This window comes from Thamnophis sirtalis, unplaced genomic scaffold, assembly GCF_051295495.1.
Source record: "Thamnophis sirtalis isolate CommonGarterSnake01/CBP01778 unplaced genomic scaffold, rThaSir2_p1.2 scaffold_9, whole genome shotgun sequence".
Taxonomy (NCBI): Eukaryota; Metazoa; Chordata; class Lepidosauria; order Squamata; family Natricidae; genus Thamnophis; species Thamnophis sirtalis.
Window position 1 is genome coordinate 32,807,037 of NW_028261389.1, and position 16,552 is coordinate 32,823,588.

The 16,552-nt window shown below is 36.3% G+C and overlaps 1 protein-coding gene across 1 annotated transcript in view; it reads left to right on the forward strand.

Annotated features, from left to right (window-relative positions):
- The window catches only part of GUCY2C (guanylate cyclase 2C), a 77,217-nt gene that overhangs the window by 14,810 nt on the left and 45,855 nt on the right, over window positions 1-16,552 (forward strand). Inside the window, exons 6-9 of the mRNA XM_087723266.1 lie at window positions 5,833-5,929; window positions 11,925-12,057; window positions 13,859-13,994; window positions 14,986-15,071. Of these exons, the coding sequence (XP_087579392.1) occupies window positions 5,833-5,929; window positions 11,925-12,057; window positions 13,859-13,994; window positions 14,986-15,071 (452 nt within the window). The remainder of the gene's footprint in view (window positions 1-5,832; window positions 5,930-11,924; window positions 12,058-13,858; window positions 13,995-14,985; window positions 15,072-16,552) is intronic.

The following is a 16,552-nucleotide window of genomic DNA, read 5'->3' on the forward strand; positions in this document are numbered from 1 at the left end:
ACCCAGACCAGGCCATGAAATCAACTTTAAGGATGCCTAACACTACTTTTACTGAGATTGGTTATAACAACTATTTATCAGGTCTGGCCTTCCTCCCACTTCAGCTCCCCCCTCCTCCTCAGGGAGCCATCTCTCTGAGCTGCTTTCAAACGTAATCTTAAAGCTTGTTCTTAAAACTTGGTGTTGCACAGCCAGAATTACCCCCTCTCTGTCTTTCTTCAACTTTTCTGTTCTTAGCCATTGCCACGTTCTGTAATTGTCTCTCTGCCTTCTATTTTTTTAATGTACTGGCCACGCCTTGCCATGCCTCTTTTTTGTTGTTTATTTGGTCTTTCTTGTATGACAATTTGGTCACTCCAGTACTCAGTAAGCCTTCCTGTTATACCTGCTTTTTCATTGTCCGTCAGATATTTTTCCAATGCCTTTTTTTTCTTCTTCAATCATATGATGTACTTGCAAAATTCCATGCCCACCTATTTTTCTTAGTAAGTAGAGTCTGTCAACATTGCTTATGAGGATGAAGGGAACAATCTATTGTCATTATTTTTCTGGACTTCCTATCCAGGGATTTAATTCTGCTTGAGACCAGTCCTCTACTCCAACTGTGCATCTAATGTCTTTTCATCTGTTTTTTTTTTTAAATTGCACTCAGATTGGTTTTGCTGTAAATATTCTGATTGTGATGGTTTTTGGAGTTACAAAATTTCATAATCTATAATTGCATGCAAAAGGTCCAGTCGTGTCTGACTCCAGAGCGTGGTGCTCATCTCTATTTCTTGGCTGAGGGAGCCAGTGTTGTCTGAAGACATTTTCTGTAGTCATGCAAAGATGCCTTATTCACCAAGCTGGCAGAACCACCAATGAGGGTGAAAACTATTGATGCAGACTTGGATGTGGGGGGCAAGTTTTTATTGTACAATCCCTCCTCATCTCACTTTATGACCCTCGATACTCTTTGAAAATCTGTTTAGCTTCCCTCTCTACATGCTTCATCTCCCACCACACAAAACAAAATAACCTGGAACTTCTAGAAACATTTTACAAAGGGTCACACATGATCAAACCCATGCAATTTTTTTTTCTTTCATTTTGACTTTCATGTTATTAATATTCCTACTCAGAAAACTAACAGGCTAATGCATGCAAGAATATTTTTACCAAAACATAGATCTCTCCTCACTGAGCAAATTCACAGATAGCAGTAACAAGAATAGTATATGTTGGTTTTGTTCTGTGTTTCTCAACTTCAGCAAAATTAAAATGTGTGGACTTCAACTCCCAGAACTCCCCAGCTAGCAGCATTCCACTTATAATAAATATGCAGATTTAAGCCTTGCATTGGTGTCTCACCACTTACCAATTCTTTGAACTTGGGGCAGGAGGAAGTTGAACTTAAGAAGCTTGTGGATGATTGGATAACTACAAATAGAAAATTGAATTCCCGCATGTACATGAAACTGGACAGTATTTAAGACAACTTTAACATAAGTGAATATTTCTCTCTTACATATCTCTGATCCACTGGAACAGATGAGTAGTCACGCTCCTTAAACCAGAGTGAATGGAATGTTACACTTTGAGCTGTTGGTTATTGGATATAATAAACTTTTCAAGTTGTCATGCCATTGCAACATAATGGAAGAAATCTGAATTGGGAATATGTCTATGGAGATTCTCAATAATCCAGGTCATGGTTGTCCCAAAGGTGCTTTTCCAAAAGGCAACTGGACTTTCTTGGTTTTTTCCTTGAAATGTTCGGTTCTGAAGAAGTTTCTTGGATGAGAAGTGAAACATTTTCCAGGAAAACCCCCCAAGAAAGTCCAGTTGTCTTTTGGAAATCATCTTTGGGTTTGGACTGGAAAGTATCTGTACAGAAGAGCATGATGTTGAATGACTTCTCTGCCTGCTATATTCTCTCTAGAGCAGGGGTATCAAACTCACAGTCCATTGGCCGGATGTGTGACATGCTGGCCATGCCCACCCCTGGTTTAGCGAAGGGGGCAAAAGTTGCAATATGTCACGTAATGACAATGTGTCATTGCGAGTTTGACATCCCTGCTCCATAGGAAATGGATATTCTTTCTTCCCAAATCCCTTCCTCCTTTAGGATCCATGGATGAGTTGGTAGGTAGAGAGATCTATTCAGGATCAGCAGAAATACAAACAGAAGCAAAGAAAGAGTCATAGGTCCTTTCAAGGCTGCTGGATTAGGAGAAAAGAAGATGAGAACTGCTAAGCCTTTCCAGTTATAAAGGAATGGAGAAAGGAAAGTTCCAACCATAAAAGTGGGATAGATACTAATTCTGGTAAGTTCAGAAGCCAACCACCTGAAACCAGATACTCAGTTCCTGTAACAGGGGACAGGTGGAAACCCTTCCTGTGTCACAGTAGCAAGATGTCTCAAGGACATTGCACTGTGCAGACGGGACAAAGAATCACAAAGAATAAACCTTGATCTCACCATAAAAAGTGCAGAAAAGAAAAAGAAAATAGAAAAAAAAATAAGAATATAGTAAATAAAAAGAAAAGATATAAAGAAATGCCTTTCTTCTTTTTCACACGTATAAACAATTTTAGTAACTTAATGGCATGGCCCAGGCTTAGGACTCAGATTCTGAGATTGAATGTCAGGGTTCCAAATAGCATCCAAAAGTAAATCAGAGTCCAAGGCAAAATATTGCCCAAAGTTCCAATTTATTAAGCGAGCCATAATGGCACATCTGGGAAAACCTGAATCTGAAGACTCCCCGGTTTTCCACATCTAGTTGAAAGTTCAAGAACTTGCCCCCACACCCACAAGTCCAACACATGATCCAATCTTCCACTGCCATGCTGGCAGTTCCACCCATCCAGTTCTGGTCAGGTGCAGAGGTGCAAAGACAAAGGATGACCTTGGCTTTTTAGAAAGAATTTTGTTATGGCTACATAGCATCTCACTCCTACAATTCCCCCTCCCATTTCCCCACAATAGAAAATACATACTAGAATAATAGAAAGGGTGGCAGGCCAAAGATCAAGAAAAGAAAAGAAAAAAGGTGGCTGCAGGCCTGCCACTGAATCTGATCCTAAAGAAGCTGCTTCCGTTCAGCCTGGAAGAACAGAGCCAGGAATCACGTGAGACTGATCAAACATAGGGACCGGCCAAGCAGCTGGAAAAATCAGATGAAGTTGGTGTAATGCCTTCCAATCCATGTATCACGGGGCTGTCAAACTTGCAGCCAACGAGCTGCATGCGTCACACACTGGCCATGCCCACGTCTGGTTTAGCTAAGGGGGAAAAAAGTCTTGATACATCACATGACAACACCGTGACACCCCTGATGTACCAGATGAGTAGAGAAGAGATCAGCACAGTGAAGTTTATTACAATGCTGTCCAAGCAAAAAAAAATAAACATTATTGACAGCTGACTGTAGCCTTATTTAAGAACCAGTCCTGAATCAGGCTCTCTTTGTTGGAGATAACTTCTGACTGTCTGGCTGTGCATGACAATCATAAGTGGAGTGTTCTCTTTAAACTGTTTCCTTTGGACTGTCTGATAATCTGGACCTAGCTCTTTAAAACTTGGACTGAATTTGAACTCTTCTTCTGAGTGCCCCTATTTCAAAACAAACTTGCAGGCAAGTTTGCAGGCAAGTGTTTGACTTGTTTACATTCCTTTGCTTCATTTTTAGCTTTTCAGCCTTGAAGTAAAACTGATAATTTCCTGAAAAACCATATGTGTCAGTGAGACTGAAACTTGAGAGAGGACGCTTATCATCTTCTTTTAAGATACAGCAAATGATCTCTTCTTCCCATATCCCATCTCTTATCTATAAACAAATCCTTTAAAACCTTGTCATTTCAACCCCAATCAGCCATTGGGGATTGCCAGAGATAACAACATATCTAGCTACACCTTGATCAAATAAGTCAGCTTTATATTTATATACTGCCTCTGGAAGTTGTGAATGCTCCAACACTGAAAGTTTTTAATAAGAGATTGAACAACCATTTGTTTGAAATGGTATAGGGTTTCCTGCCTAAGCAGGGGATTGGACTTGAAGACCTTCAAGGTCCCTTCCTACTCTGTTTATTCTGTTCTGTTCTCCTCTGCTCTATTCTAATTTGTATTCCTTTTATTTTTAAAGGAACTTTATCTTGAAATAATGTCCTAAAACTTGATTTCTTTACATATTTTCTTTGACCCTTCAAGCCTCTTTTGTAAATCCAATATATGAAAATTAGCCAGATCATTCTTTTGGTTTGTTATTTGTATAGCTGTCTAAATTATCAACCAGGTTCTTTTGTATGTCCAGTAAGTCTTTTTCTGTATCTTTCCTGTAGTTTGCCATTTTTAAACCAGTCTCATTTTTGTCCAGTAAAACTTGTTCCTCTTGCATAATATTTTTAAATACGGTCTATCTATGGAGGTACTCTCTTAAAATTAGCTTCTGGATTTATTGTTCAAAAATATCCTTCAATATATCCAATGTTAAAACATTTTGCTTTATTCTGAATTAATGTCAAATGTATGTAGTATTGGGTAGTATTGGGATTTTTAGTTCTTTCTAGTTCTCTCTAGTGTCCAACTTCAAGGTTTTAGTTTAGCATTTAAAATAAAGTATTCACAAGAAAAGTGTGCTCTCATAGGACAGATTATTTTGATTAATTCCAAAAACTTATTTCCAATTTATCTGGACCCTTAGTTCAGTTGTAACTTTCTAAAATCAAATTTTTAACCATTTTATTCCAGTTTTTTAAAAGAATAAAATATTCTTTATTAATCAAGTGTGATTGGACACATGGAATTTGCTTCTGGTACATAAGCTCTCAGTGTACATACAAACAACAAAGTAATATAATCATAAATTACCAATAGCAGAAAGTAAAAAGAAAGATGAGAAGGATAATAGTAACACCGACCTACTAAATGGATAAATATCTTTAGATATAAGACAATGCAGTGGGAATTGGTGTTTAACCAATTTCGTTGTATTTAAGTACAGTGACAATAAAGATTATACTTATACTTTAGCAGAGCAATGGCATGAGATGACATGTGTCTAGTTGTTTTGGCATGCAATGCCCTATAGTGGCATCCTGAGGGGAGATGTTCAAACAGTTTATATTCAGGATGTGACAAACAGAAAGTTTAAAGCTTGTATTTAAAACTTATTTCACAAGGTCTGTAAGGCATCTACAGTTCTGTAAAAGGGCCTAATAGCTGAAAAGCAGTTAACAAGCATTTCTAACTCTAGTTTTATTGTAAAGGGCCTGGTATTGTGATTTAATCTTGAAGGTGTTCCATTTCCCCGATGGAAGCAGTAAGGTGTTTTTAATGATTTCCTTTATTTTGAGAATTGTCAGTAGATTAAATGTGGTTTGTGTGTGACATGTCTAGGGGGTGAATGAGACAATATAAGGAATAGAGTTAAGAAGAAGAATCTGATTTATTATAATTTTCCTACAGGAGCAACTTATATGGAGCACATGAGGGTGATCTCAAAATTTCTCCTTGTCCAGAGAGGAATTATGAAGAGTTGGTCAACTTGCTGGCTCTCCATTTTTCTGTAATTGTTGGCTCCACTAAAATATATCTAATAAGTTTCTTTAACAATAAAATAGAGGAAGTCCATACTCTTTCTTGATAACCATCAGAATACTAAATTTCAACTTTTGTATTAACCTCTCTGGTTTTGCTTATTTGGTTTTTTTTTAGTGTACTAGATTCCCAATAGTTTTACTGCTTTAATGTTATGTCATGTTCTTAAACATAAGATTTTTCTTTTAAAAATATAGTAAAATATCTATTACTTCTTATTTCTCATCCCGTCTTACTTTTTTTAACAGTAATCATCACATGTGGTACTCCAGATGATATCAAAATAGCCCTTGGGGACAAAGGAGTGGATGAAGATATAGTTTTCATCCTGATGGATCTTCACAGGTACAAATTTCATAAAACAAATAAAGAATAATAAAAGAAAGCCATGGAATCTGGATACAGATGTGTTTATTCCTTCAGCCAAGATACTACTCAGAACTCTCAGGATCCTAGATTGAGGAAGACAAATACCACCCATAAGGGGGTGAAGGGAATTTTATACGTATTCTATTCCAAAGTAGCTCTCAAATTAAACTTATATTAAAATTCTGTAAAACTTATGCAAATGAATATTTGATTTACAATCAGTGAATTTCCTTATGGAGGGAGAGTAATTTCTTCTCCACTGATGTCCAAGTTAATAGTTTTTATGCTCGAAGCCTGAGGGTGTAGTATTTGTTTTAAAATCTGTGATTTCCAGCATGATTTGTTATGTACTGCTGAGGTGTAATGCTGCAAGGCCGAAGTTATGTACTCTAGGAAAAAATTATCTACTAAAGTTCATTAATAAAAGAGACCAGCAACACCCTTCCATCCAAAGCATAACTTGGCTGCGATTCTTTAAAAAGGGCCTGTGTATAAACCCAGGTTTATGCAAAGAAAATATGCATATAATCTGTGAGGCTAGGAATAGTGGTGATAGAGGTAATAAAAGTAGAACTACAAAAACAATGGTTTATTTGCAAGCAAAAGCTCTTTGGAGAAAAAAGATTACTGTTGTTATTTGAAGTGCTACCTTTCTTGGCCTTGTTTCCCATAGTACTTCTCGCTTTACAGTATTATAAACATTCTTTTGTTTTCTAAGCATTTCATGGTGTAACTGGCATTTTCACTGCTTCTCTAAGGAGATTCAGGAAAGATGACTGGAAGGGGTGTGATCTGACCCGATTTTTCTTTTCAAGTACTGTTATGGTATTTCTCACCATTTGTTTAAGGATTTAAGGGGATAAGCAATGGAGTTTGCATCCATATAATTTATGTTCCTGCACATTAGGTTTTCTTAGGGTTTTGCTACTTATCCGAGATGCTTATTAACAAAATGCAGTCTTTGTGTCTTGTGCAAGACTAGAAAGAAGGCAATTATAGGCCTGAGAGCTTTTGTCATCATGTTGTAAATCTTCTGACACTAGCCAAGGCCAAGATTTAACAAACAGCAGCAAAGGCTTGGAGGGTTCAAAGAGAGGCTGCCAGCCTTATAAATTATATCAGTGCCACAAGACTACTAGCTTGAAAAATGGAGGCTGGAAAACTGAATATAATAATTGAAAACTAACTGTGGTTCATTAATTAGAGAATTTAATGAAGCTGTTCCTAAATATTAGTTCTCCTAGAACTAAGGAGAAAATTCCGAACGGTGATCACGAACAATGAACCAGTGGAATGGCTTGCGTTCAGAAGTTGTGGGTGACCCATCACTGGAGACTTTCAGGAAGAGACTGGACAGCCATTTGTCTGAAATGGTATAGACACTCCTGCTCGAGCAGGGGATTGGATTAGATGACCTCCGATGTCCCTTCCAACTCTGTTATGCTATATAGGAGATTAGAAAGATAGGAGTAGAAGTATTTATAGTGACAATGGGCTTTGATCATGAAGCATGTTAGATATGCAAATTGAGGTGCTGTTGCCATGGGGTTGTGTGAAATCCAAAGTGGACTTGGATCATGAGGTGCATGTTTGATGTGCAGATCTTCTTAGATGTGGAATTTTATGAGGAAGCCTGACATAGTATTGTGATTTAGGAGATTTCCTTATCTTGAGGGGATTTTGCTTCCTGCCTGGCTTCTTGAAAGAACATTTTTTTGTCATCTTTAGCCTCCATAAGGTGATAAGCTTTTTAGATATCTCTATAATTTTGTTTGTGACTTTTGCCTGTGATAGGGATGACTCAGGTGGCAAGTGAGTATTTTTCTTCCAACAGAAGTAATCCAGTACATCTATGGCAAGGATTGAGATAACTTTCTTGCTACTCACAAGAAAGGTTATTTGATTCATTTGGTGGATTTAGGCATCCCTAGTTGTTTTTCCTGTAAATGAACCATAATTTTCTTTGGAGGCTCTAGTAGGAATACAGCTATCATATACTGTTGACTGAACGGTATACAGTTTCTATCTCATATGGTCTCCTATTCCACCAAATGGACAGTTTTTGTGAGGGGCATATACTATATGCTACAGTGAGGTATGAAGGAGATATCCACCCAGCCGGACAGATCATCCCTTTTGGACAATGGGGTGACAGATGTCTTACCAAATGGTCCTTGCATCTATTCAGGAATCAAATTGATTATAAACTAAGTAGCGGTAGAAGAAAAAATATTTCCCGAACAATTCTGTTGAGCCCAGAGACATGTTCAGACAGATTTTGCGTTCAAGAGCATCAATCTGAAATGAGAAAGAGAGAGGCTGAATTAGTGGAGGATTATTTGACTACCTGGAGAGCAAAAGCAATACGCCAGAAATTCTTGACTTTGGCAAAAGTCCCAGAAGTAGAAGGAATGTCAACAGAAAAAGTGAAGTCCCAGAAAGCAAGGCTTCTTAAAAAAGGGTGAGTCAGAGACAGTGACGTGCGGTGAGGTTTATGGCTGGTGAGGCAGCAATTTTTTTAGACTTGTGGACTCTAACTCCCAGAATTCCACAGCCAGGCATGCTCAGTTCCGATTTAAAGCAACAGCATTTGTTTTTCTCCTTTGCTAAATAAGTTTCCTTCTTTCTTTTTCTTTTTCTTCTCCCTTCCCCTCCTTCCTCCCTCTCCCTCCCTCCCCCTCTCAAACAAACACACACACACACACACACAGATACACACAAAATTGCACCAGGAGGATGAAGTTTGAATTCCTTCCCCTCCCTCTGACCCACACGTACCTTTTCCAGCTGTTTCAGAGAGGATTTCAACTTTGTTCTTGCCTGTCATCATAAAAAGAAAAAAAAATGTAAAAGGAAAAAGGCAAGAGCTGAGGTCAGGCTGAGCTAGTTGCTGCCAGAGTCACCGTGGATGACTCTGCTTAACTGTTTAAAAAAGCCTCTAAAAAAACGCCCTCTACAGGAGGAGGCAGGAGAATGAGTGCCTCACCTACGTCAGGAATTTTTAGGCTTTTTACCCTTGCTTAACTCTGCTCGAGTGATCATAAAACGCCTAAAGTCAGACTAGATGAGGCACGTCATTTTCCTGCTTCCTCCTGTAGAGGGCGCTTTTTTAGAGGCTTTTTTAAACAGTTAAGCAGAGTCATCCACGGTGACCCTGGCAGCAACTAGCTCAGCCTGACCTCAGCTCTTGCCTTTCTCCTTTTACATTTTTTTTTCTTTTCATTATGACAGGTGAGGCTCTGCCTCCCCTGCCTCCCCTGCCTCCCCTGACTGCACGTCCCTGGTCAGAGATAAAAGAAAAATGTGTGTTATCTTTGTGATATTTACTCCCACAAGAGCTGGAAGCAGCTTTGGTAAACAGTATAATGGTGCCTAAAATAGTCAGTAGTATAATAGTGTAACAGTATAAAGTGGTATAACAGACTAAATGTTAACATTAAAATTCCAAGACAGATCTCCCCCCCCCCCCGTCCCCCCGCCCCAACCCTTTCCTTCTAGAACAGAAGAAATTGCAGAGCTGGCAGTTAGTGACAATATGAAAAAAAAAGAGTAGGAAAAAGAGAAATTATAAATGTTTCCCTTATCACCACCATCAAGAATTTAAAACTAAGGCAAAGCTCTTTAAGTGAAGAATGGCCAAGAACCCACAATGCAACTGTGGTGCCCTAGAACAAACTAATACACATATAGAAAGTCTCCTCAGGAAATTTCAAGGCACCTGGGACAATCTCATTGCAGCCACATCAGAAGCAGTTAAATGATTAGCTTCCTTAGTTATCGAATTATAACATCTATCCCACTGCAATTCTAAAGCTCCATATTATGATGTTTTTATTATGGTTTTATCTTAATTCAATACTTTCTATCATGCCGATGCCCTAATTAAATTAAATTTGCATATCACTGTGACTCCTAAACTGGGAGAGTGATTCCAACAGATCCCAGGATCAGAGATTTCAGTGCAGAAAAGGACAGTCATAGGAACAGCTAAAATACTGCATGCAACCCTCTAACTCCCAGGCCTCTAGTAGAGCACCTGAGATTGAGGACACATAGTACCCATAGTCGGTAAAGGGATTTTTAAAAAAATAAATCTGTATGTAGACACACACACACACACACACACACACACAATTTGATATGTGTCTGGCAACTAGCAAAGGAAAAAATAACTATGGCATCATTCCTCTGTGTCCATTTGTGCTGTAATGCTATGATTATTGTTTTCATGCTAGATGATGACATACGTACTTGAGAAGGTTGTCAGTCACTTTGCCTGTCATGCCCTACATACATTTAATGAGGAAAACATGATTGGCAGTTACTTGCAACAGAGGGAATAGAGGTGGGATATAGATCAGCAAAGGGGTTAGCACATGTCATGCTTGCCTAGTTTTCTGTTGCCTCAAGGATGAGAGGAGAGCACTTTCAACTCAGTAGTGAGGAAATGCTCATTTCACACATGACACTGCAATTGTTTTACAAGATCTTTTGGCATGGGATATACATCCAGTCTGCTTGCAAGACTGCCAGCAATTTGACAACTGAAATACAAATCTGGATCAAAAATGCAGGTTTATTTATCATCCTGTCCTGTTACTTATTTAGCACTCATATAGAGTTTAGTGAGTTGGGATGTTAATAATTAGTTCAAAATACTGTGTAATGTTCTCTATAATGTAAACCAGTATTGATATGAGAGATGGAGGAAGCTAAAGCTAATGGATAGGTAACTTGTGCGTATGTTTCAAACAGGAACTTCTGGACATGTACTCATTTTCTTAAGTAAACTATGTATGGTGTATAGCTAATGGATCACAATATATCACTATACTTCCTCTAACTGGCTGCTTTTAAATGCTAAAACATAAAGATAAGCATTTGACAAGTTGTAATAAATGACTGATAAATTTCATGTGAACCATTTCCTTTCTTTATATAGACAAATAATGTTATGTAGTTTAAATCTTTTATTATGCATTTTGTTCACAGCGCTCACGTCAACACACCATAAATTAAATCAATTCAATAAAGAATTGCTGCCTTTTACATGGGGCAGAAAGGTTATTTGTGTTCAAATATTTTATGATTTCCACATTTAAAACTGACAATAATGATAAAACTATATTACAAAACAGGCATTTGCATTTTATTCCAAGTATTTACTGAAATGATCCTCAATCTCTAATATTTTGTATAAACTTCTTGCTGTTTTCCCATACTTCATAAACATTTATGATATTAAATGTTCATTGTATTATTATATTTATATTGAACATTTCTTATATTCCCGCAACAGCTCTTGGATATATGAAGAGGCACACAAATAAATTTAATTCATTATTAAATACATTTCCATTAAAATATTATAACAAAACCAATTATAACAAAAATGAAATGATGAACAATTGTTTCTCTGATATTGAAAATTGGAGATGATAATAGTTTGGGAAATTGTTATGATAAGGTGTGCTGTGTTAAATCCTGTGATATTTTGCCTCTAGATACACCATTCTTTGCATAGGTAGTTTTTGCTAGAAAGTTCAGATTTAAAAATGCCTTTTCTTGAGATGCTCTGACTAGATGCAGGCAGAATGGCTGCCATTTATGCTTCCTGTTTGAAGGGATTATCATTTGAATGAGACAATGAAGAAGTATGGAACTATATTATATGATATGCATGACACTTGAATCCCTGCATGTCCAGGTCAAATCCTATAATATTTCACTTGCCTCAGTACTGAACAAACAATATATATAGATCCCATCAAGATTTATTAAATGCTACCTTTATATCACATGTATATGAGTTAAATATTGTTTTTACCAAGTAGATTCTGGGAAAAAAGCTAATTTCTTGCTTTGATAAATTATTTTTTTTACTAAAGAAACTCTCTGTAGAGGCTGAATAATGTTTGACTGTATTCTTCTTGCAACTTACTACATATGGGTATTTGTGCTTTCTTTTCAGTAACATTTCTTATGAAAATAGTCGCTCTGATAGTTACATGCGAAATGTCCTTGTTCTGACTCTTGCACCAGCAAATTACAGCTCAATTATAAATCATAGTAGGACTTTCATGGATACGGAGAAGATCAATTTGGTAACTCTTTTATTTGCATTCTGGATACAAGAGATTTTTTGGCTTATTTCATGGATGTAATGGCTAAACTACATCTACCAGCTGCAGTCCAGTTGCTTTGAACATTGTTAGTGCTGTTGAGTTTGTTCTTCACTTTCCACTACAAACTTCTTGGCCAATTATCATCTGATTCTGTACAGGTTCCTCTCCTAAAATTACTCACCTTGTCCAATACTTTGCATATTGAACAAGATTATACTCATATAATTCATATAATTTTCTGGAAGAAGACAAGGTTTATTAATTTGTTTTAATAGTTCATTTACTTGGGATTTTCCCCCTGCAGAGGGGAGAAGGGAGGTATCAAGAACCACAAAGAAACGTGGGCATGGTCATCCATATACACAAAATATGTAGAATATATATATACACATACATACATACATACATACATACATACATACATACATACGTACACACACATACATATATACATACATACATACATACATACATACATACATACATATATATATATATATATATATATATATATATATATACACACTAGATATATACTACACACAGACATATACATATATATATATATATATATATATATATATATATATATATATATATATATATATATATATATATATATATATATATATAATATTTATGCTGATAAATAAATAAAGGGAGACTAGTATAGATCTATTTCAAGCTATTTAGCTCTCATCAGCTAGCCATACCCCATGTTGGGAATCGAACCTGTGCTCTATTGCCTCTAAGGCAGATGTGTTAACCATTGAGCTACAGAACTCAACTCCTTATCAGCCAGCCAGGGTGAGAGGTATATATTTAAAGTCACAACCCCTGGTATGCCCAAATATGGGAGGAAGGTCACACTTCCACTCTCTGTCTTCGGCTCGTCACAAGAGACCATCCAGACAGAATCCCAATATTTTTTACTGTTGCCTTTTTTTTACATTTGTTATATTTATGCTGATAAATAAATAAATATATACATATACATATACATATACATATACATATACATTACATATACATATACATATACATATACATATACATATACATATACATATACATATACATATACATATACATATACATATACATATACATATACATATACATATACATATACATATACATATAAATATAAATATATTTATATGTATGTTCCAGCTCTGGAATGCCTTGATCAATTTCAACCAAACTTGGTATACAAATGACTTACTCTCTGGAAACTAATACTGTGGGAGTAGGACACCGCTAAAACCTCTTACGGTATGTGTTCTGTTAATCTACAGCCGGTCGTGCCTTAAAATGGTCTCTACTGTAGTGCTGTAAAATGGCTTCTACTGTGCAGCACAGTGGAGTTGCCATGGTAACGGCTTCACAGTAGACCACAAGGGGGCTCCTTCTAGTAAGGGGGGAAATCCAACATTAGAAATTATGTTTCGTTTGGACATTTCCCCTCTATAAATAAATACCCGGGCAACAGCGAGTTATTGGCTAATTCTGAATAAAACTTGAAGGAGAAAAAAAAATGGTACCAAAGCAATGACTCAGTTGATACCCTAACAATTTAGAGAAAAACACAGCCTGAATGTATACCAATGTGGAAACACTGTATAGAAGGAAAATTTCAAATTTCTCTTTTTTAAAAAAAAAACTATTTAATTAAAAAAAAATTAAAAAAGAGAAAAACACATCCTGAAATGAATAAAACCATATATTACTTTTCATCCAAGACTATCTTAGGATCTAACTCTCCTTTTACTGCTTCTAGCTGAGAAATGACATCCTTCTGGGATACGTGGATGCAGTTTTACTCTTTGGACATGCTTTGAAAGTCCTTTTGTTCAGACAAGAATCAGTTGGTCCTGTTAATTTGCTTAACCAATTCCGGAATAGCACATTTGAAGGTAATTCCAGGGCTTGTTTCTTTTAGATTATTATGGATGGCCCATGAAGGGTTTTTAAAATTGGCCAATGTTTTAAGACTGCAACTCTGAGGATTCTTGGTTAACTTTCTAAGTATTGCAATCCATAAATATCTATAGGGATCAAATTGGTAGTGTGCAAAATTAAGTACCAAAAATAGAGTTTATGAAGAGGTTTCTTAACATTATCTTACAAATGAGGATAAAACACCTAAACAATGCAGGGTACAAGAAATACTTTTTCAAAAATAATTTGATTATACTTTACTATGTTTTATTTAAAACTTTTAAACATGTAGATAAAAAAGCACAAACTAATAAATAGTAAGCTAAAGGAAAGGAAAGGAAATAAATAAAAGAAAAAGCATAGTATAAGAAAAGAAAAAAAGTATGTTCATTTTTTTCTTTTTTACACAAAAAGTCCATAAAAGGCTGCTAGTCAGCCATAAATATAATCTTTTCTCTAATCAAGAAAACTAATTTATCAATTTCAGCAAAATCTATCACCTTCACTAACCATTTCTCCATAGTAGGTAGTGTTGAATCTTTCAACCTCTATGCATATATAATCTCACTGCTGTGATCATGTATTGAAATAAACTTCAATTCCGCTTTTCTAATTACTTGTCCATTAATCCTAAAAGGAAAAGGTTCTGGCTTCAATTAAATATTAATCTTTAAAATCCTCTGTATGTATCTCAATCCATTTTTATAACTGTAAGTAGAAGATCCATCGATAATTATATCTTTCTGCTATTGTTCTATGATTTGATTTTTAAATTCTCTTTAATAATTTTCCAACAGGTTGTGTTAAAACAACCATTTATCTGCCATCCAGTACAAATTGTCAGAGGCATTCTCTGCATTTAATTAATTTGATTATTATTTATTATTAGTCTAGTTAATTTACTATATAGTAAATTAATGTGATGTTGACTGAAATGTATAGGTTAATATGATTTTTTTTCTTTAGGTATTTTAGGTCCTAGAATCTTGGATGGATATGGAGATATTGATGTCAATTTCAGTATTTTCTACACATCAACAGATTCCAAAGAAGTGAGTATAATCTTATTGTGAAACTATAGTTTTAGCAAGAATTAATGAACCAAAACCAATCACTGACTAGAGGTTCAATCACTCGTAGAAGTTAGTCATATAGTTGTCCAGTACTGAATCATGTAACATTGCAGTATTGATGTTAAGGGGGGGGGGGGGAGTTTGGGTAGGCTGCAAGAACAGCCCCATGTAGAGTGAATTGCAGTCAAGAGATACCCAAAAGTATGAATGACTATAAACAGGGCTCATGATACAGAAATGTTCCAATGGTACACAAATTAATGCAGGTGTATATCAGAACAGGCTACTCATCTTGCTACCTATATTAATTTTTATCCTTATATGTAAGGTTATTAAGGATTATACAGCTCTTTGCCCATGAATATTTGGACTGACTAATAGATTTGTGGGGTCCCTAGAGTCTCTCCTTTAATTATTGCTAGAATTTGGTAGCATGCAGAGGTCGGTTCCTCCCGGTCCTGTCTGGTACGCCAGAAGAGATAGTGAAAATCTGGTATACTGGACTGGACTGATAGTAATGGTGCCTTGGCCACGCCCACAAATCTCTATCAGAAGCTTTTTTTAAAGCCCATTTTCTCTGCCAGTTCAGGCAAGAGAGTGGGGTGGGGGAGAAGGAGGAAGGAAGGGAAGGGAGAAAGAAAAAATAAATAAAAAGAAAGAAGGAATCTCATTTTTTAACCAGAATTTGGTAAAGTAGAAAAAAAATGCTCTTGCTTTAAATTGGAACTGAGCATGCCTGGCTGTGGAATTCTGGGAGTTGAAGTCCACAAGTTTTAAAGTTCCCAAGGTTGCTTTGCTGGTTGTAGAATTCTGGGAGTTAAAGATCATAAGTCTTACTGCTGCAAACTTTAAATTGAAACCTGCTTTAAATTGAAAAAAGGAGGTTTGTAAAGTAACATTCAGCAGTTTGTTTCTGGGTCAACGGAACAACAAACTGGATAAAAGATAGGATTCTTAAATGGTTCTATGTTTTTGAAGTTTGGGGGTTTGTCCAATATGGGCTTTGTGTTTCTAAAAGGGTTTGGATCATTTCCTGCTTGTGAACAGAGCCAAACTTTATATAGGCTCATTATCTCATTATCTATCTGGCAGGCATGTGGAATGAGCCTTTCTGGGAGTAATATTTTATTGGGTGGCAGTGGTTGGTTGCTTCCCACAGAGGGAAGAGAGAAAGAAAGAAAGAAAGAAAGAAAGAAAGAAAGAAAGAAAGAAAGAAAGAAAGAAAGAAAGAAAGAAAGACCCAGCAATTTACTCAGAGGTCATTTAGTCCAACCCCCTGCTGCAGCAGGAAACCTTACATTGCCTGGATTATTTTGATGCCTCTAACAAAGAGGAAAATTGCCAGAAAGGAGGAGTTTACTAGGACAAGGCTGCAATGCAGAGGAAGGCAGAGCTAGTCCTTGACTTATGACTACAATTGAGCTCAAAATTTTGGTTGCTAAGCAAGAGTGTTGTTAAGT